This window comes from Phytophthora sojae (genome assembly GCF_000149755.1).
Source record: "Phytophthora sojae unplaced genomic scaffold PHYSOscaffold_3, whole genome shotgun sequence".
Classification (NCBI taxonomy): domain Eukaryota; phylum Oomycota; class Peronosporomycetes; order Peronosporales; family Peronosporaceae; genus Phytophthora; species Phytophthora sojae.
Genome location: NW_009258117.1, coordinates 1,267,488 through 1,286,846, shown reverse-complemented (window position 1 = coordinate 1,286,846; position 19,359 = coordinate 1,267,488). Strand labels below are relative to the sequence as shown.

Here is a 19,359-nt window from a genome sequence, read left to right as displayed (position 1 = left end):
GAGAACTGAACTGGTAAGTCGTATCTCATTCAGCGGGATAGATGGATCACAACGATTGATAGGTTTGACCTACTATGGTACTTCACAAAACTACTGGTAGCGCTTTTTGACTTTCTTTCGAAAACCGAAGTTGGATATTGGTTGTGTGGACCGAAGCGTGATGCTGGCCTTGGAAGAATACTCCCGTGGCACATCGCTAACTCGCGCGCTGCTTGTTACTGTCGGCAGTCCACTATTAGTTGTCGCAGTCGTTTTGTTGCAAGAAAGTATTCCGCTTCAAGACCCGGCAGCTGGTTGGAAGGCTAACTACGGCTTTTGGTTCCGCGTGGGGATGGTTGGAATTGCTGTCGGTATTGCAAGCACCATTCACATGCGGTTCTGGATAGGCATTGATGAAGTTTCTATTCTACGCACTATCTTATATTGCATTGCTGTCGGGGTCGGCTACATTTCGAGTGGAATGGCGGTAGCGGCGGTGTGGGTATTTCCTATCCCATTCTATATGTTCACGCTTGGTGGATTAACTTCGCTGATTATATTGGTTTACATCAGGATTGTGATGGGGTCCCGTGCATTTTGGGAAATCTTTCATCAGCACGAGCTACTTCGTCGAATGAAGCAAATCTCGATATTGCAAGCTTTCCTCTACGTCGTGTACCCTTTTTACCAAGTGCTTTTCACTAAGACAAACCACAGGAACTACGAGCTGCCAGTAATTATGCTACTCCCGGCATTTCGGCTGGTGATAAAGAAGGTGTTTGCAATGGCGGCTTCCGACAAAGAGGACATGATCCCGGTTCACGCCGTTTTCACTGTGGATTTTTTCGATGCGGTGTATCTGACGACTTTCATGCAGACCCTGTCGACAACAACACTATTGATTATTGCCGCTGTTGATATCGTGCAATCTGCAGTGGAATTGCAAGAACTTCATCAACGAACGGTTGGTATCATTGCACGTATCCACAAAGTTGCTGGTTCTACTACCAACACTGCTTACAATGGACATTTGCTGGAGGCTGTGCGATCGCTGTGTTCCTCTTCCGGAATACTGCAAAGCCAAATTCGAGCTGGAATAAGCGTTCGTTCCTGTATCCAGCACCAAGTTTCACTAGAGAGCACCAGTCTGTTGTCGATTCTCGGAAATGCCAACCAAACGGGGCCCACAGCCAAATTGTTTGAACGCTTGCCGAGTATTGTCCGCCTCCCATCGCAGTCAGCATCGATAAGACCCACTCCCGTGGAATTGGTAAGGGCGAATGTTTGTCGCGTTATATTGCCAATTATAACTCTCGTCCATCCAAGTGCGCATTATATGTTTCAGTATCTGTAGTCCTGGCCGTGGTGTAGCACACACCTTTCAGATCCACATGTTGCTCCGTATAATTTTGTGGCCTCTATTGGAGGTGGCAGGTGGCGATCGTGACGATACAGCAACTCCAGTGGAGTTACTCCACCTATTGGTCTGTGCCATACCATGACGGTGCCGACATCTGCCTACACCTGCCGACACGATCTATCATTGGTGAAAATGATGAAATTTTATGATTGGTCTAAAGGGCTACATTGACACTTCTCCCATTTCAGTGCGGGCGGGCGGCGACCCTACGGCGACCCTGAGTGCAGTACCTGCGCATGCCCGCTACGGCCCCCCCTCCCCAGGCTACGCGTCCGTGGCGTGCGGGCATGCGCAGGCGTGATGTCTCGTCATCGCCATCATACTGGCCCTCTCTCCTCGCCCAGTGTGAGGGCACGGCGGTGCGCCCCTCCAGCCAGACGAGAGAGCGGACGACCAGGAAACCCACGGCAGGAAGCGCGATGGACTGAAGGCACAGAGCGAGAACACCATAGCGAGGAGGAAAGCGAGGGGGCGAGGACACAAGGGACGGCGTGCTGACGAAGGCCACAGAGGGCGACAGAGGCCTCAAGAGCGCGAATGGGCGGCGAGAAGACCAAGAGCGCGAAAGGACGGCGGAGGGATCAAGTGCGCGCAGGACGGCGAGGGGACCAAGGGCTTTAACTTCGCGGAGGACAGCAAGGAGACCAAGGCCACCAAGTGCGCGGAGGACTGCGGAGGCAACAAGTTCGCCGAGAGCAAGAGCTAGGAGGAGGAGATTGATGGAGGGCGCCTGGCGGCGGCGCAGACGATGTCTTACCACCCACGCTGGACATCACGCGGGACAAGAAGAACAAGAAGAAGGTGCCCAAGATGGAGAAGATGCGGAGGCTAGAGCAGCAGACAGCACGCGACGCGGAGAGCCAAGGGATCCACCTCCTCCTGCAGCAGACGTAGCAGTAGCCGCCCGCCACCACGGCACCCAACAGCAGCAGCAGCGCAGCGGATGTGCACGTTGCGCCGGCGGCTTCTAGTTGTCGATAGCTGGGTGTGACGAGAGGCACGCTCGCTGCTGGCGATCTTGGGGAGGAGTAGGACGTGGTTATACGGCTGCTACTGGTGGTGCCTCCGCCGCTGCAGGGTGGGGCGACGCTTTCTACTAGCGCGGTGGTGCTTGGTGGTGCTTGGTGGTGCAGTGTAATGCACGAATATTACGTCTGTAGTTATTTATTTTAACATTGAATAAATTAAAGTTTGATGCCTACTTTGAACTCTACGCTGCACAGTCCGCACCTCAGTCACTGAGGCTCAGTGGCAGCGACAACAGCGGCTTCGGCAATGCCCAAAACAGCTTGTGCCATGAATCAGAGATGGTTCGGGCGTTACCGACGAAACTCGGTTGAATTTGTAGAGCAAGCGAAAGCGCCATACAGAACGCTTCAAACAGGCAAACAGAAGCAATACAATGTCATAGTAAAGTGTCGGCACCGTGCAAAATATGTGTATAATCACCTAATTACTTAACTTCACTATAGGTGGATAACATATCTCGACAGCCCTGCCTACATTATACGTCGGCAGGAGTGTCGGAGGCTCATACACCTACCCCTAACGTTGATGATTGGATAAAATACCATCTATCGCCCTTCTCATTCGATAATAATCGGTCATCGCCATTTGATTGGACCACGGCCACCATACAGAGGCTAAGTATAAAATCATATGTGTCGGCACCGTCACGATATTTATCCATATCCCAACTCACTACGAAAAAGGGAATACCCGAGAGCAAAACAACCTACTACAGTGCATACAAGTCCAACCATAATACGTGTACATATTTCTACAAGCAGTCAATAATTGGATGGTTTTGGCTACTTTGACAACTGTGGAGCTTACATCGCGCTCTCATCCCGCTGTGGCCGCCTTGGACCATGTCGCTGCGTGCATCTCCTCGTACTTGGACGGGTCGGTGATGCTCCCGTTGGCGTCTGCGTGCTCCTTCGGGTCGACTCGCCTGCTCGACCGCATCTGGGAGATCAGCGCTCCAGAATTGACAAAAGGCGCGAGCTGGTCGCTCCCCTCTCGTTTTTGAGAAGTGATGTCCACTATTACCGATTCCAGTTCTCCAAGTCTCTATTGGCGGCGGTAGCACGAGGAGATTCGAGCGTTGTGAGGTGGCTTCTCGACCATTTTGTGGGGTGTACAGCGGGCGTGGAGGTCGTGGAGGAAGCCGCGCGCTGTGGTCGACGCGAGATTCAGGAGTTCTTTCTCGAGTACGGGACTGTAGAAGACCAAGCCGACGACGAACGGAACGCCATCGTGTGGGGTGGGGACGATATGGCGAATGCGATTGAAGCGGAGCATGGTGAGCTGGCGCGGTGGCTGTATGAGGCCACTCCCGATACTGAGAGGAACCTGTCAGCAGTGATGGGGCTGGCAGTTCGCCAAGGTGACATGAAATTGGTCCACTGGCTGATGGGCACCGTGTACACAGGGGACTGCCGTCTTTCTCCTCCGTCGATCAACGATGCAGCTGCAGGCGGTCACATGGCGATTCTGCAGTGGATCTTCGAGCACAACTTCGGTGAAGACTAGAGTCACGCACTCGAAGGAGCGGCCAAGAACGGTCGACTGGATATGGTCAAGTGGCTCGTGGAGAACGGGGTCACGAAAGGCGCCAGAGAAGCGGTGCAGGTCGCGTGTGGGCAAGGCCATCTCCCTGTTGTTCAGTGGCTGCTGGAGCGCGAGTTGGTGCAGTACCCTCACTTCGCCATGGGCTGCGCTATTCGTGAGGGACACTTGGACATCGTGAAGTATTTGTCCGAAGTTGGCATTACTATGACCCGTCACGCATGCTGATCGACGCAGCGTCGTGCGGCCAGCTGGATGCGGTGCAATGGCTACACGACAAGTTTGGCAATGCTGCTCTTTTTCCTGCAGTTGCTGCTTCACATGGGGGGCTGTCGAACCACACTGCCATGGATAGAGCGGCCGGCAACGGGCACTGGCTCGTGCTGCAACATTTGCACTCGATTGCAACCTCCATGCATGCAGCAGGACAAAATGGCGGACCGACGTGCTCTGAATGGGCCCTCTCGTCGGCGTGTGCGCAGGGCCATCTCAAGATTGCGAAATGGGTACATGCCACATTTCCGCACTTGCGCTTCCAGCCTTCCACCACGAGTATGGCCGCTCGCAACGGCAGTCTCGAAATTCTCCAATGGCTTCACAGTCTGCCCGACGTGGAGTGGTCCACCGATGTCATGGATGCAGCGGCTGAGAATGGCCATCTCGCCTTGGTGAAATGGCTCCATGAGAACCGCACAGAAGGCTGCACAGCGAACGCGATGGACTACGCTGCTCGCAATGGCCACCTGTAGGTTCTGCGCTGGCTGCACTCGAATCGTGTCGGACGCAATGGATTTCGCGGTTGATCGCGAGCACTTTGAGGTGCTGTTGTTCTTGCGAGCCAAACAAACCGAGGGCTTCACTACTGCAGCGAGGCTGTTCGCTAGACAGCACAAGCAAACTCACATTCTAGAGTGGTTGAAGGAGCATTACCCGCAATAACAGCACCCCGGCCAGACCAATCTCCATCATAAAAAGTGCTGGTAAATTTGACAAGATGGCTCAATAAAATAAAAAGGATTGCCATGATTGATGGGTATTAGGAGCCTCCGACCTCATTTTCGATTTGGAGAGAATGGAGGACGTTAGCGAGGGCGAGAAATTGCTGAGGGCTCCACCGCTGCGGCGCTTAAAGAGTGAGCTACAAGAGGGACTGCTAGAGCTGTGCGGGGAAAAGAAACTTGATGGAATTCTCTACATCCAAGCTATCATCAATGCCTTCATGGGGCCCCCTCCACGGACTATTGCGCAAGTATGCAAGTTAAATTCACCGGCGATGCTGCGACAAATTATTTCCGAAGTGGAAAACGAACCTGAAGACAGTTTACTGAAGCTACCGGGCTTCCATCGATGGCAGTTCGATCGAGGGATGAAAAGAGCTACAATCGCTGGGCATTTGGAGATGGTCAAGACGCTGGCGTTGAGTTACCCAAACTATGAAGTGCCCGTCGACGTTGGGAGAGTTGCTTTATATCACGCTCGGCTAGAGATTTTGCTATGGCTGTTTGCCTTCCGCCTGAACAGCAGAATGGTGATAAATGCTGGAATGGTTATGATCGCAATCCAGAGCGGAAGCCTCGAGACAGTCAAGTGGGCTTACGGCCAATGCACTTGCAAATATGACCTTGGGAAAGCAGTCAACAAGGCCGTCAACCTAGGTCATTTGGACATCGTAATATGGCTGCTCGAGTGTTTGGAAGTGAAGAATAGTTTATATCGAAGGGAGGAGCAAGTTCTTGCGCATGGGTGGGTGGACCCCGTCGATACTATACAAGATGCGAACGAGTTTATTCGTCACGACAGACTTGACTTAGTACGCTCGCATTTTAGCGTCAGGTCTGTAGGTGCTGCAGGCTGGATAGATATTGCTGCTGAGTACGGCCACTTGGAGATTCTCAAATGGTTACTTACCAGCACCAACATCGGAAAGTACTGTACTACAAACGTCATGGACAAGGCTGCCGGCAGTGACCACTTGGAAGTAGTCAAGTGGCTCCACCAGAACAGAACAGAGGGCTGCACCGAAAGTGCGATGGATGTAAGATGGTTAAATGGCTACACGAGAACAGGACGGGGGGCTTCACGGCAGATGCTACGTTCTTCGCTGCCAGGAACGGACACCTGCAGGTGGTCCAGTGGTTGCACTCCAACCGACAGGAAGGTTGCACGACTCGTGCGGTCGACGATGCGGCAAAGAACGGGTTCCTCGATGTTGTCAAGTGGCTGCTCGAGAATCGGTCTGAAGGATATTCTACCGACTTGGTGGCAGCCAGTGGACGCCTACATGTTGTGAAATGGCTGCACAACAAGCAAAAAGAGGGGTGGACCTTGGAGTGTTCAACCAACGCGATGGATCACGCAGCCCAAAATGGACACCTGCATGTCGTAAAGTGGCTGCATGATAACCGGACGGAGGGATGCACCCGTAAAGCGTATGGTGGCTCCACAAGAATGGATACGAGGATTGGACTGGGCAGACTCTGCAATATGCGTGAGGGCGGGGCATTTCGACACCGAATTTCTCACCGGCTCGGACAGCGCAGACGACCACAGAATGGCGATCACTCTTTCATCCCTCCGTGCACGCTTCATTTGGCGATTCTTGGATTCGATGTACGCTTACAAACCGTCTGGGTGTTTGACTCAAAACACCCAGACGGTTTGTAAGCGTACATCGTACTCAAGACTCTTGAGTCGGAGCTTTCGGAAAAATACCCCAATACGATTACTACGTTTCGAGTAAGATATTCATTCTTCGTGGATTAAGATACGAAGCCTACGGATACTTTTCTCCTGCGAACAAACCAGCAAGTGCTTAAAATCCCAAAAAATCATTCATCTCTTGCAGTTGTATGCGTCGGGTTTGTATATATGCATAGTAAAAAGAAAAAAAATTAGTTAATGTTGTACGTTGAGATGTGGAAGACACGTCGTACTTCGACGAGTGGTAACGCTAAAGGAACGAACGAGTCTGCTCGAGGTTTGCGTTCAAGTTGGCATCAATGAACGGGACCCTGGCTTTCTCCCCAAAGTCTGTTTCGTTCAGAGCAATTTGCGCTTCTTCGGTCAGCTGCTCCCACATGATGAGATCCTGGAGTTCGCCACCGGTCCTTGCCGTAGTCATCTCCAGTATACTGCCGTAGAAGGTATCCAGGTATGCTAGCATGGCGCTAGTGCCATTGATGTAGTCAGTGAAAGGTGGGCTGCAACTCCGACGACCGCAAGCTGGCGGCCCATTCTTTAGGATCTGGTATTCCCCGGTCTGAAACGAAGTCGAGACGGCGAGAATCTTCGGCTTCTCGAGTGAAGGGTTGTCGAGCCACACGATGAAACTAGCCCACTTGTGCCGTTGGCCCGACCGGAAAAAGGTCCCGTAGGAATCCTTGGGGAAATACCACGTATACATAATGGCCCAGAGGTCCTTGTACCACACGGCTCGCCCGTACACTTGCGAGCCCAGGCTAGAGTTTTTGCAGTCTCCGTCAGGTTCCCCCGATGGTTTCAGCCCTCCGCTCGTCTCACCCGCGGCATTCACCGCAGGGTACGGGTGGCACCCGCTTCGGATTCGGATGCTCGGCTTGAACTTGACGGCGGCCTTCTCGGATACCGTGGTCGGCTCGGGCTGGGCGAACGGCTGCACCTTGTCATGGTCGATGTTCACAGCTTCAAGAGAGCTGAAGGCTGCGGCAGCGATGAAAACTAGTAGGTAGAGGTCCATGGTCTTGTCTTGGAGGCAGACAAGAAAATTGAAACTGAGCTGTTCTGTATTCGGCGTCTTCGCGAAGATTGAGCTACATGTTGCACGGCCTAAGCTTTGTTGCAAGAGAGTCGATACCGTAGTAAGTACTCCTGTTTCCAGGGTTAAAAGTTGTGCGCTGGGAAAAGCGCACGCTTGACGTCACGCAATATGCGAATACGACACAGGATCGTATCTTGAATGGGAGGCTGCCGTTGCCCGAGGTGGTTAGAGCACCTTTAATGCGAGCACCGTTAATGGCGCCTTGGGCGCCATTAGTAAAGCAGCTGGTTTTCAGGTAGGAGGGGAATATATAGTCTGTTGCCTCAGCTTTCCAAAGTCCAAAACGGGTGCTAACTTGGCTGTACGCAGCACGTAAGCCTGCTCCTGGACAAACTTTTGGTACTGCCTACTTCATAGAGGTATGCTAGAGCTATCGAACGCACTAGCTTGCATCGGCGGAGTATAAGTAGCCACTTAGCAGGACCTCCGCCTCCTCAGGGACTCCTTCGGGGTGCCCATTTCCAAAGCCATCAGGCTGGAGGTCATCCCTCCTACACTTTAATGGCGCCGTAAAGTTAAGGGCGCTCTAGCAATCTGTGCAGAGTCTGTGTACAGAAGCAAATCTTTACACAGATCGGAATAATAAGGGATTTGTATTTACGGATAGCAGCGAGACGGGTGTCATGGGCTCGTCTGGTCGTGTACTGTGAAATGAAATGAAATTAGCGGTTATGTCGGCTGAGCCGCGATATGGGGATCTCCCGCGGTAGCAACCCAAGGAGCCAAAAGGCCCCACAAAAAAGGAAAAACAATATGCAAACTAGGATCCGTAGAAGCGTCCACATCCTAGCACCTCCTCCACCTCATCTCGGCGTTCTCTTCGCTACTGTTCTAGTGGTTCTTGTCGCCAGCCTTCTCGTCGTTCCCTGCGTCAATCCCCTGCTCCTTTGCTTGGTTCGTCAGACGCAACCAGTCCTCGGCAGTCCTCGCCGTCCATGCGCTCGCTGGAAGTCTTGGTGGGCTGGTATTTCGCCCGGCCGAAGCCACAGCGGCAACCCGTCAGACGCGGCCGCCCGCTGTCTGAACAACCAATAGTGGTGACGGACGTAGAGACACCCCTTTTAACTGGATCGGACCTGTAAGCCATCTCGGTGCCCTGGTTCGTCAGACGCAACCAGTAAATGTATCCGAGCGTCTAGTGGAACTGAGGCCGCGTTCGTCCGACGCAACGCTAATACTCATGTGAGCCCTCCAGAATTCCACTAGGTATAGCATCCCGTCTGTCCGGCGGGGGCACCTCCCCAACACCGGGGTACTACTGACGCGCTGGGTCACGGCGCACTTGGCCGTCTAATACGACTGTGCGTTGGGTGGTCCAATAATCACTCATTTCCGTAAGCCGGAGCTGCCGACGCGCTAGAAGTTTATCCACCCGAGCTCCAGGGCGGCGTGCATGCGCTTCTCGCCGGCTCCGTATCGAATTGTTAACACGGTCACGAGTGGCAACATCATCGGTATCTTCAATTGCATCATTGGTTCGGCGGCACGTCAGTTCCCAATAGCGGCGAAGGGTGTCCCAATGGTCTGTTAGGAATCGGCGGAGAAGCGTGGTCGCTTCTTTGGATGTATATGAAAGCGAACGTGCCCAGTCCTCGCATGCTGCTGATAACGTGGGATAACGCCTCCAGCCAGTCGATGCTCCATAAATCTGAGGAAAGAGGAGCTCCATTTGTCGCCGCGCATCGGTCCACCACAAAAGCCGTGAAGGGGGGTGATCGTGCACAAACCCCAACTCGAAAATAGGGTGCACGGAGACATGTGTCGTTTGAGCCGAGTACTCAGCTAGTAGCCACGATGGTGAGTAATAGTCATGCAGCACGGGAGCCCAAATGTGTCGGGCCGCGTGAACGTGTGCCGTTATGCGCTGAGGTGCGGCCACAATGCCGATCATGATGACTTCAAAATTGGTCGACGTAATCCGACGGCGCGGCTGCTGCTGTTGTTGTGCTACAGCATAGTCTGTTCGCATACGAAGTTTGCCACTTGGGATCCGGACGAGCCACTGCCCTCCGAGGCGGTTGACGGTGCCAAATCCCGGTGTATTCGCGTACACTGCGATCCAATAGACGGTCAATTCTGCGCGAGACAGCTCCGTGGTGATACGTACCTCAGTGTCCTCCCACCAGCCTTCTCCACAAGGAAAGTACACATCGTCTAGCCACCAGCCCTGCACCGTCGACGGTACAGCTAATCGCTGCTCCACACTAAATGCGTTGATCCATGGACCTTGGTCAAACGTCGCTGTTGCCCACCCTGGCGTCCACTGAACTAGATGCATGGACGCGAAACTGGCCTTGTTGTCCATGCTACGGCGCGCAGCATCTTGGAGTCGTTGTGGAATCAAGCGCCCAGCCGGATATGCCCGACGAAGATATGTACCATTACTAAGTGCTCTCCAAAGATATTGCCGTATCGATGCCTGACGAATATCCCCTATCCAGCTGATCCACTGCGCATCGCACCAGTGTCCATGCTCGATATTCACCATAGGCTGCCAGGCGACTTGCCGCCCATTGTCTTCTTTCCAGCGTGGTCGCTGAGGGAGCTCCATTCCCTTCGCCGCTTCGTGACCAAGGATTGGAATGAACAAATGCTGGTCCGGAAGCCAGAGGTCACGTTCTAGAGCAGCATGCATCACGTGGAGTTGATTTTCTAACTCTGTAGTGTTGCAACACACTGGCTGTGATAGCCCGAACCGATGACTTTGGGTATCACGACATTCCTCCTCGCAACATCTGCACGACGGTGACCATCTACGATCAAGCCGATGCTTGACTGCGCTTGTATGTAGCAACCCAAAACGTGCTCGCCAATAAAATCGGCACAGGGGCATCCCCCACCGATATCTCCACACCATCCCTCGTTCATCAGCTGTCATAACTTGCTTTGCTTCTGCCTTGGATGCCTCTAGAGTCAACCATTTATGGCGTTGCACCTCCCGTTGACGATTACGCATGTGACGAAGCGTATTACCGAGTACAGGCCGTCCATCAGGATCCAGTAGCATCCACAAATCTAAGCTTAACCATCCCATGCATGAACCTGTCATCCGATACGTGTGGCTGGCCTTGGCAGCCTCATCCGCCAGAGTCAATGCTGCCCTCTTCCGGCGGAGCTCATGATCGTCAGTGCGCATGAGTTCTTGGTGGGATCTGACCCATTCGATGTTCCTATCACCGGTCCGTGTGAGCAGATTTAAAAGCGAGCGAACTTCCATCCTGTGCGGGTCTGCGTACTTGATAAAAGTAGTATTCGTCTGGAGCATCCGACGCACTCGTTGAAAAATCCTAATAGCGCTGGTATTATCACATATCTGATTTCCAGTGTCGCCACTCAGCGCAACCCCAGCGATCAGAGCGTGAATTTCACACCGTGTTGAGGTGATGTCATCTTTATGAAACAGAAGTTGTCCATACACTGTCGTCCCGCCGTCTCTGACAGCCCATCCACCTTGACACCTCGCTGACTTCGCGTGAATGACACTACCGTCGCCGGCTGAGGGTAGATCGTTGACTGGTATATGTATCGGTACAATAGCTGAACCAGCGAGTGCGCTCCCACTCCGATCTTTGCTCACCTTGGTAGCGGGATGGACACAGAAGTCGAATACAGTTATAGTGATGCCACCGCCCGCAGGTCCCGCATAAAGTGATAAGGCAAAGCGAATGACCGATTAGCAACATAAACAAGACGAACACGCTTGAATTTTTTTGCAATAGTTCAGCTTCCCCAACGGTATTGCAAAATTGCGTAGTGAAAGCGGGTAGCCCTCCCTCCGCAATGACCGATAAAGGGTAGCGTAGCTTAAGTTATCCGCGACAAAGGCACCACAATAGGCAGCAATAGGCAACTATAGAGCACTTCAGGTCGATAACGGCCCGCCGTTGTTTGCAGCATGCATTTGGGACAACAAGTCATTTGCCCTACATACTGTAGCAACTGCCGGTAAGCCCGGGAGCTTCTATTCATCCGGTATACCTATGAAACTAGTAGTATATGTATTGTGAGAGCGTTGTGTACCTCTTTCGGACGGGTGCACGCGCTGAAGGCGTCCATAAATGCGTATTACTTTGCGTGCAATAGCTGGCAGGTCGCAGGCCGATAATCACTACGCCATCCGGGAATTGCACTATCGATTTCAACCTGTTACTTCAGCACTACTTCTGAACCCCTATCACTTCCCCGTTGGGGATGATTTTTTTGCAATTTTGCAAATATCGTGCAATTCCTTGAGTTTTGCACTACCGTTGGAGATGCTCTAAGCACCGGTCATTTCCACGTTTAGACATTGTCGCAGGCGGCGACGTCCACACTATTGAGAGTTGTAGTGGGGGATTCATGCCAGCGGCATATTTCATCAGCGATGCCGTCCATGTTCGCACGTGATTTGGTGGGCGGACAGGTTGGACAAGGGGATTTTCAGTAAGTCCTGCTCGTTCCTGGTATCGCTCAAGTTGTTCAACCAGCACATGGTGGACTCGTAGCTCACTATCGTTCAGAATTCTGAGCGCTGCGTTAAATCGTTCAATGCTGGTGTCTTGCTCGCAGTTAATGAGCCCCAATCCATTCATAGCATCGTAAAAAACACGACGCGGGGTGGTATATGGTAGTCGCAGCACATTCCGAGCTGCTTGCCGAATAAATACATCCATGTTGGCTGCTAAATGAGTTGCATCACTCAGAATCATGCGATACCGGAGTCTAGGCATCCAGATATGGTATGGTTTGCAATCGCTTTGCATCAGCGCACAGCTTCGCCCAAGTTGGTGATATTGATGCTGCCCACTGACTTTCACCGCCTTGATACACTCCGAGATGCTTGAAGCCTTCCGCCGGGGTTACCACTTGAACTGGACGGGGTACTCCCAGCCCATCATTAATACGAATTGCCGGGTAGTGGTCCTTCCCCGTGTTTAGATACATCATGAATGACTTCGCGGCGCCAAAAACTCCCCCAGTCGCATTAGCTCCGGTGAAAATGTTGGTTACATCGGCTCGCGATTGGATACCACAGTACGACGTTGATATATCGAGTTGGTCATCAACAAATAACGTACTTGCAATGTCAATCCCACCGCCATGCTGATGATGCTTGATCTTCACAGGGTCTTCGCCTTTTTCAAGCTGTGTCTGGAGTAGGTCCATGTAACATCCGATATGCAGAATAGATAGAATAGAACCCTGGCCAAGTCCAAATTCTCGCTCCCCCGTATCTATCCACCCAAATGCTGAGCGTACCTCAATCGTTCCAGGCCCCAGTAGATCAATCATCAGCTGCCTTGGTTTGACAGGAACACCCAATCTACAGTAAATAAAATCCATTACCCAGCGAGGAACGCGATCATAACATTTCAAACAGTCCTTGGATACCAGAAACAAGCTCTCTTTAGTTCGTGCGCTCGTTCCACTAGCAATCCTGTCAAGAGGGAGGCGTCTTGAACTGTTCGAGTGTGTTGAAAACCATGCTGCATCTTACAGTTTTCCACACGTCGGTCCGCATATCGTTTTATCACCAATTGTAACCTGCTAGCCAACGAACTCTGCACCGTAATTGGCCGCCAAGGGGGAAGTCCAGCGGATAACCGCAACGTTGTGTCAACCGCTGCTGTCTTCGGCAGGAACACCATTTGCTTCCGCAGGAGAATAGACGGCACTAATCCCGTGGAGAGAACGAGAGAAATAATTCGACGCTCATGTGCCCGAATTGGTGGTGGTGCAGCGATCCACATTTCTTGGGAAATTCCACCATACCCGGGCGCCACGTGCTTGCGTAACCCACAATCAATCTCGATCTGCATGCTCTCATCATAGATGTATTCGTCCCACGTCGATCGCTCTTCACTTCCTGCTTCACTCGCGGCGTTATTAGCCCCTCCCTCTCCATATCAGGTAGCACTCACGTACAAATTGAGGAAGGTCCTCGGTATCCGCAGAGTCCTCTGTGTCGAGATAACGTGGTCGCTGAGTCCGCTCGTCTGGAGGTATCCACACATTCAGGAGTTTAGTCAGTTCTTGCTGAATTTCGTCTCGATCCTCACTATACTTCATCCGATCTTCGCCATCATCAATTAGCGCGCTCCGAATGCTTACCGGGGACTCACCTTTCCCAGCGTACTCTGAAGAAATCTTTTAAATTGCTGATTCGAAAACCATTGATGCCGTTGTCGGTGGGCTTGCCGGCGCCTTTGGGTTTGTCTCCAATTTCTTCTAACTCGCATCGTTTTTCGCCAGAGTCGGTCTATATTTCGTATCCACATCCGAACAGTGGGTAAGTTTGCCATTGGAGGCCCTCTATCGAGAATGGTGCTGAGTACTCGAGCTTGGTGCTCATGAGCACATCCAGGAACGAGGCGATGCGGTTCTCGGGCCCAGGTTGGCCATTGAATCGCTGCCACCCCCCGTAGCAGGTCCGCTACAGTAACTTCATGTTCAGCACATAGACTCATCATATCGCGAAGCTGAGCGGTACACCTTTGACTACGCTTAATGCTTACCGATCGAGCCAAACATCGCTTCGTCTGATTTGATTCTTCCCATAGCGTAACCGCGCTGTGGTTCAGACACTGGTACATATTATCGATGGCGCGCTCGAGCCAAGCCATGATAGTCGATGCATCACTTGTACTCTGAATAGTATCCTCCACCAACGAAACCTCGCCCCTATCCAGCAATCCTTGCGTGTGCTCACCGAACAACAGCATGTCCTCTGGCGTCGTGTTTCTCGTGTTCACAACTTTTATCGGACGTACTCCTTGAAGCTCACGCGGCACTTCTACCCGTTCATCCAATGTAAGAGTCATGACTGGGACACCAACATGATCAATGCAGTGAATACTACGCAGCCAGATACTACTAGACGACACAAGATTGCTATGTTCACTGGAAACATATATGTCGTCCAGTGCCGACTTGGTCGCTGCTCGCTCGTATGTATACCGGACAGTAGTTGGATGGCGAAGTCGGAAACTGGAAGACAGTGCGTGTTCGTCGGCCCACGCCTTAAAGCGCGCGCTCATGTTAGCTGCTTGGTGTGATCTGTTGTCCGGCCCGACGTGATCGCAAGTGCTGTCGGGGTAGGTATTAAAATCCCCACCGACGGCAATCATTGCCCCATTTTCACGTGCGAGCACACACTGTTCTTGTATCCATGCCAGTTCGTTGACCACCTCATCTTGGTGTCGCTCGGGTGCATGATGGATATACGTTCTAATCACCCACAACGAATGTCGGCGAGGCAGCCGCAGTTTCACACGCATTGTGCGACGAGACTCCGAGTAGACAATATCCTTCCGACAGATCCGATTTCCCCAACGTTCAGTATTGAATATCGTTCCAACTCGGCCTGCTCCGATGAGTACTACACCTTTGCCCGGCCATAGTTGGCCTAATTTGCAAGCAAAGTTGTCATGAATACTGGAGGTACCAGAGAGTAACATTACATTCCCTAAAGTATGACTTTCGTTTCATTCAAAGTTGGCTAATTCCCACCAACGACTGTTGACGTAATACACATTTTCCCTCGCAAACTCAAGACCTTTGGCGTACTCTGATAGAGTGCGAACTTCGCACTGCGAAGTGACGCCAGCACAGAGGCAAGATGGCGAAGGCGAAGGCGAAGGCGTGTGTGCGTGCGTGCCTGCGTGCGTGCAGCTTCTTGAGTGTCCGATCCGCGTCTGCATGCCCTTCATCAAGCAGCAGCTGTACGCGCGCGATCTCTCAAGGAGGGGAACATGGGGGCGCGTTGAGACCGCCCCTCACTGAGCAGGGGGTGAGACGTGCTTTGCGGCTACATGTGGTGCATGTACCTCTCGATGGGGATTAGCCAACTTTGAATGAAACGAAAGTCATACTTTAGGGAATGTAATGTTACTCTCTGGTACCTCCAATATTCATGACAACTTTGCTTGCAAATTAGGCCAACTATGGCCGGGCAAAGGTGTAGTTCAGGTGCTCGTGTCGTCCTCTCGAGTGTATCTACCCACACCTGGTTCATTGCACTGGATCCCGGCCCTGCATCACTCACGACCATAACATCCATCTCATGCGATATAAACCAATCTGCCACCTCTTCACTCAACTTTGCTCGAAGATTCTTGTTGATATTGGTCGTACAGATACGAATACTCCTGTTTGACGTCTCCTCTTCCAGCACATCGTCGCCAATAAAATCGCCAGAGTAGTGTTCCCGTTGCAGGATTCCGCGAAGAAAGCTGCATCGTCTTGATTCATTCGTTGGGGCTGCGGGTAGCATCATGGGATCCCACCGACGATGTTTCTGCCCCGCCCGCTGGAAGTGAGGTTGATTAAACCCGTATCCTGCTGCTCTCTGGTCATCGCCGACAGTGACCCAGGTGATGAATCTGTGTCTGCTCCCGATTCATCACCTGGGTCACTTTCTCTTGATGAATTCATGACCGTCAGCACTAACGGACTGTTGCTCACCGCCTCCACTTCACCACGGAGCCCTCCGCTATCCACTGCTGCGTCAACCGACGCTAGCCCCACTAGCATTACCAGCATGAAAGCCACAAGTCAACTTGGAGCTTTGTGACTTTTTCCGTTTGGGAGTACGATCTACTGGTTCGACCGACCCCCGTCTCCAAAATCCTGTCTGCCTCGGTGCTGCGTACTGGTATCATGCAACTCATGGACAGCTACCCTCATGGCCGCAGCCATTTTTTGCTCCAGGGACGCCAGGAAACTCGTCATTTGGCTCTCCATAGCCTGTTGGCGCGCTTCGGTAGCTGCAACCCGTTCCGTTAGCGCTGTTACGCCAGTGTTGACTTGTGCCAACTGCTGCTCGAGTTGCCGCAACTTCTGGGTTATAATCCCTTCCACCATCGACTCGACAAGGCGGAATGCCGCTTCGTTGCCATTGGCTGCATTGACCAACTGTGAGTTTGGCGCCGCTAGTTGGGTTTTGGCACTGTTGCCTGCCGGATGGTTTTTTTGGCACAGTGACCAGGTTTTCCGCATTTGTAGCACCCTTGGTTGTTCGGGTCGTTCATTTTCTTGATTCGCAGTGGAATGTCGCCCACTCGGAGTGAGTCAGCTGATTCTTCACCAAAGCGTTCGAGTGCTTCCGTTACTGCCGATCGGTTCGCAAGCTCTGCCACAACATAATTCCGGCGAGGGCCCTTGATCTCCACCGTTGCTCGGCCAAGGTCATGGCGCTCAAATGCTTCCTCTATCTCTCTAGCCGACACTTCTGCAGAGAACCCGGCGACGATGACGCGGGATTCCGCAAACGATGCGTGCTCTAGAGCTGTTGGGCGGAAGAATGCCGCCCGCGTACGGCTCCACTCTACGTTCGAGACTGGTTTCAGGGTCAAGGTCCCCACTGCGCGGTCGCATCTGTTCGTTCGATCGTCGTTCTTGAAGGAAACCAGTGTACACGGCATTAGCCTCTTCCGGGCTTGGAAAAAACAGGCGAAACGCGAACAGGAGATCTAGGCTTGTGCGGGACATGTTCCGAAGGCACATAATCGCCGGCCACTTGGCAGGTGTACCCACGTTGACTGCATGAGATACCACCAGCGCGTCGGTGCCACCCCACGTCTGGATGGCTTTGATCAGCTCAGACGGCTGAATTTCGTTGGTGTTCACGTACTCGATCTCGCATAGGCTCAGATTAGAGATCTTTCTCCCCGTGAAGGATGGCTGCACCCAGATCCGAACACCACGAAGGTAGATGTACCCACGCTTCATGAGGCACCACAGCTCCTTGTTCTTCGTGTCCGACCGGCCAAACAAGACGATCTTGTCCGTCCCCAGCGCGCCCAGTCGATCATCCTCAAACCTCACGCCATGGTCCTTGCAGTAGCTCAGAATCTCGCGTTCAAAATCGCGTAGCGTCCAGTACAGATTCCCCACCGCCACCGATGGTTCGTCCATACTAAGCACGACCTGCATCTTCGTTCGAGTCAGCCCAGTCTCGAGCGTTGCCCACTGCTGTGCCGTCAAGTCCGGCACTACACCATTGCCGGTTCAACTCGTCAATCTGCGCCGTGGAGCTCAAGACACCAGGGGGTCCAATCAGCGGGCAGCGCGGCAATAGAGCCAGCTGACCCAGCGGTCTGGTCAATGGGAGCACCGAGAGCGCTCTGAATGGTCACGATTGGACGACGTTTCCTCCCTTTGGAGCATCTCGTTCCTGGTGGCCTGATCTCCGATGGACGGCGTGCACCTGGCCGACGTGCGTGTATGTTTGGCCGGGCAGCTCGTGGGTGACACCGCGGACCAAGCTGGATGTCTGAGTTGCTGCACGCGGCGACGTATTGCGGCGGTTTCTTACCGCCAGCCGGAAGGCGGGGCCTGTGGGGGGTCCACGGTGGCGCTACTTGTGGCTCACCGAGCCGTTTCCCATTAGAAACCAGGCCACGGGTGACACCGTGGACCCACCTGGATGTCGGTGCCTTCATGGCATGCGTGCGACTCTGGCAGGTCACCAGGTCGTTGGGTGTGCTTCGCGCAGCCCATCCTCAGCACCGTAGTGACGAGCGGGATTCGGCTGAGTGTCAATGTGGCCTGCGCCACACGTAGCAGGCCTGCGACGTGGATGGGAATATCGGTAAAGTTCATGGCGCGGCGGGGCGGAGAAAACGCAGTGGAGAGGCAGCTATACGGTGCGCCTTGGGGGAACAACAGCGCTGCTGGAGCGCTTCAAGATGGCCTGCAACATATATGGCAGCAAGGAACGCAGATCGGCTTGGACAAGTGCAGTGGAGAGGGCTTCGGTTCTCGGAGGGAAGGCGATGCCGTTCGGGGGCACAGGGACCGTGACGCTGTCCACGGGGAAATTAGACAGAAGTTGCCTGGGCCGTTTCAACCATGCAGCGGGCTGATGAGATGTGTAGGCTCAGAAGCGACGGTGGTATCTAGCTCGTTCCTTTATCAGGTAGACGTTGCTTATACAATCCTCAAATACAAACTGAAACTGAAACCATTGCCGGTTCAAAACGGCGCTAGTCCACTTCAATTTGGTATCGACAAATTTGTAAGAAAAATCCAACCCAAAATTTATATTTAAATTTTACAACAGGATTTTCTTACGATGCAAAGTGGTTTAGTAGCAGAGCAACATGGTGCAACTACGCTGCGAAAGAAGCTCAAGTACCGTACTGCATGTTCTCCATGCGCTCAGCAGCGGCAACAGCTTGCTGGCAGTGAATGGTCATCTTGTTCACCAGACGCCGGTCCATACAGTTTATCGCGCGTGTGGCAGCTCGCTCCAGAATCTCCATCCGAGCAGCCGTAAGCTGTCCACGCGGGCGAGCTGCAACAAGCTCCTCTCGCGACAATGCAAGGTCCGCCCTGATCTTGGCCTTGAGCACGCTAAAGCAGCCTAGGCATAGATAACAATTAAGTTAAGCGTAACGTTAGAATTAACAAGATACCCAGAAAAAAGTGCTTGCAGGCGCTTACCTTCAATTGGGTTGCATATTGGCGAATACGATGCAAGGAGCAGAAGCACCAGGTCATCGTGCTCAGTGACGCGCGCTTCTGTTTGGCTGTGGGCGGGGGCATTGTCCAGCACGATGACCACCTTCTTACCAATGAAGTACTCGCTGTAGGTAGAGCATGCCTTTACCTT

At 52.8% G+C, this 19,359-nt stretch overlaps 8 protein-coding genes across 8 annotated transcripts; 3 read left to right on the top strand and 5 right to left on the bottom strand.

Annotated features, from left to right (window-relative positions):
• Positions 1 to 160: 160 nt before the first annotated feature.
• PHYSODRAFT_421266 (hypothetical protein) lies at positions 161 to 751 on the top strand (the record flags this gene model as incomplete). Its single annotated transcript, XM_009523999.1, has 1 exon — positions 161 to 751. A coding segment is annotated over one exon (591 nt), but the record flags the coding sequence as incomplete, so codon positions are not given.
• Positions 752 to 3,421: 2,670 nt separating this feature from the next.
• Positions 3,422 to 4,198, top strand: PHYSODRAFT_489989 (hypothetical protein; the record flags this gene model as incomplete). Its single annotated transcript, XM_009523998.1, has 2 exons — positions 3,422 to 3,842; positions 4,014 to 4,198. Coding segments are annotated over 2 exons (606 nt in total), but the record flags the coding sequence as incomplete, so codon positions are not given.
• A 380-nt stretch (positions 4,199 to 4,578) lies between these two features.
• Positions 4,579 to 6,391, top strand: PHYSODRAFT_458109 (hypothetical protein; the record flags this gene model as incomplete). The annotated part of the gene is made up of 3 exons (XM_009523997.1): positions 4,579 to 4,715; positions 5,936 to 6,013; positions 6,079 to 6,391. Coding segments are annotated over 3 exons (528 nt in total), but the record flags the coding sequence as incomplete, so codon positions are not given.
• A 529-nt stretch (positions 6,392 to 6,920) lies between these two features.
• Positions 6,921 to 7,685, bottom strand: PHYSODRAFT_496064 (necrosis inducing-like protein NPP1 type; the record flags this gene model as incomplete). The annotated part of the gene is made up of 1 exon (XM_009523996.1): positions 6,921 to 7,685. One exon carries the CDS (start codon positions 7,683 to 7,685, stop codon positions 6,921 to 6,923), a length of 765 nt encoding a protein of 254 aa, XP_009522291.1.
• A 1,336-nt stretch (positions 7,686 to 9,021) lies between these two features.
• On the bottom strand, positions 9,022 to 10,983 carry PHYSODRAFT_298074 (hypothetical protein; the record flags this gene model as incomplete). The annotated part of the gene is made up of 1 exon (XM_009523995.1): positions 9,022 to 10,983. One exon carries the CDS (start codon positions 10,981 to 10,983, stop codon positions 9,022 to 9,024), a length of 1,962 nt encoding a protein of 653 aa, XP_009522290.1.
• Positions 10,984 to 12,007: 1,024 nt separating this feature from the next.
• PHYSODRAFT_312692 (hypothetical protein) lies at positions 12,008 to 13,088 on the bottom strand (the record flags this gene model as incomplete). Its single annotated transcript, XM_009523994.1, has 2 exons — positions 12,008 to 12,467; positions 12,517 to 13,088. 2 exons carry the CDS (start codon positions 13,086 to 13,088, stop codon positions 12,008 to 12,010), a joined length of 1,032 nt encoding a protein of 343 aa, XP_009522289.1.
• A 29-nt stretch (positions 13,089 to 13,117) lies between these two features.
• PHYSODRAFT_488058 (hypothetical protein) lies at positions 13,118 to 13,564 on the bottom strand (the record flags this gene model as incomplete). The annotated part of the gene is made up of 1 exon (XM_009523993.1): positions 13,118 to 13,564. One exon carries the CDS (start codon positions 13,562 to 13,564, stop codon positions 13,118 to 13,120), a length of 447 nt encoding a protein of 148 aa, XP_009522288.1.
• Positions 13,565 to 16,675: 3,111 nt separating this feature from the next.
• Positions 16,676 to 17,474, bottom strand: PHYSODRAFT_298072 (hypothetical protein; the record flags this gene model as incomplete). Its single annotated transcript, XM_009523992.1, has 2 exons — positions 16,676 to 17,031; positions 17,075 to 17,474. The coding sequence occupies 2 exons, from the start codon at positions 17,472 to 17,474 to the stop codon at positions 16,676 to 16,678; spliced, it is 756 nt and encodes a 251-aa protein (XP_009522287.1).
• Positions 17,475 to 19,359: the final 1,885 nt, after the last annotated feature.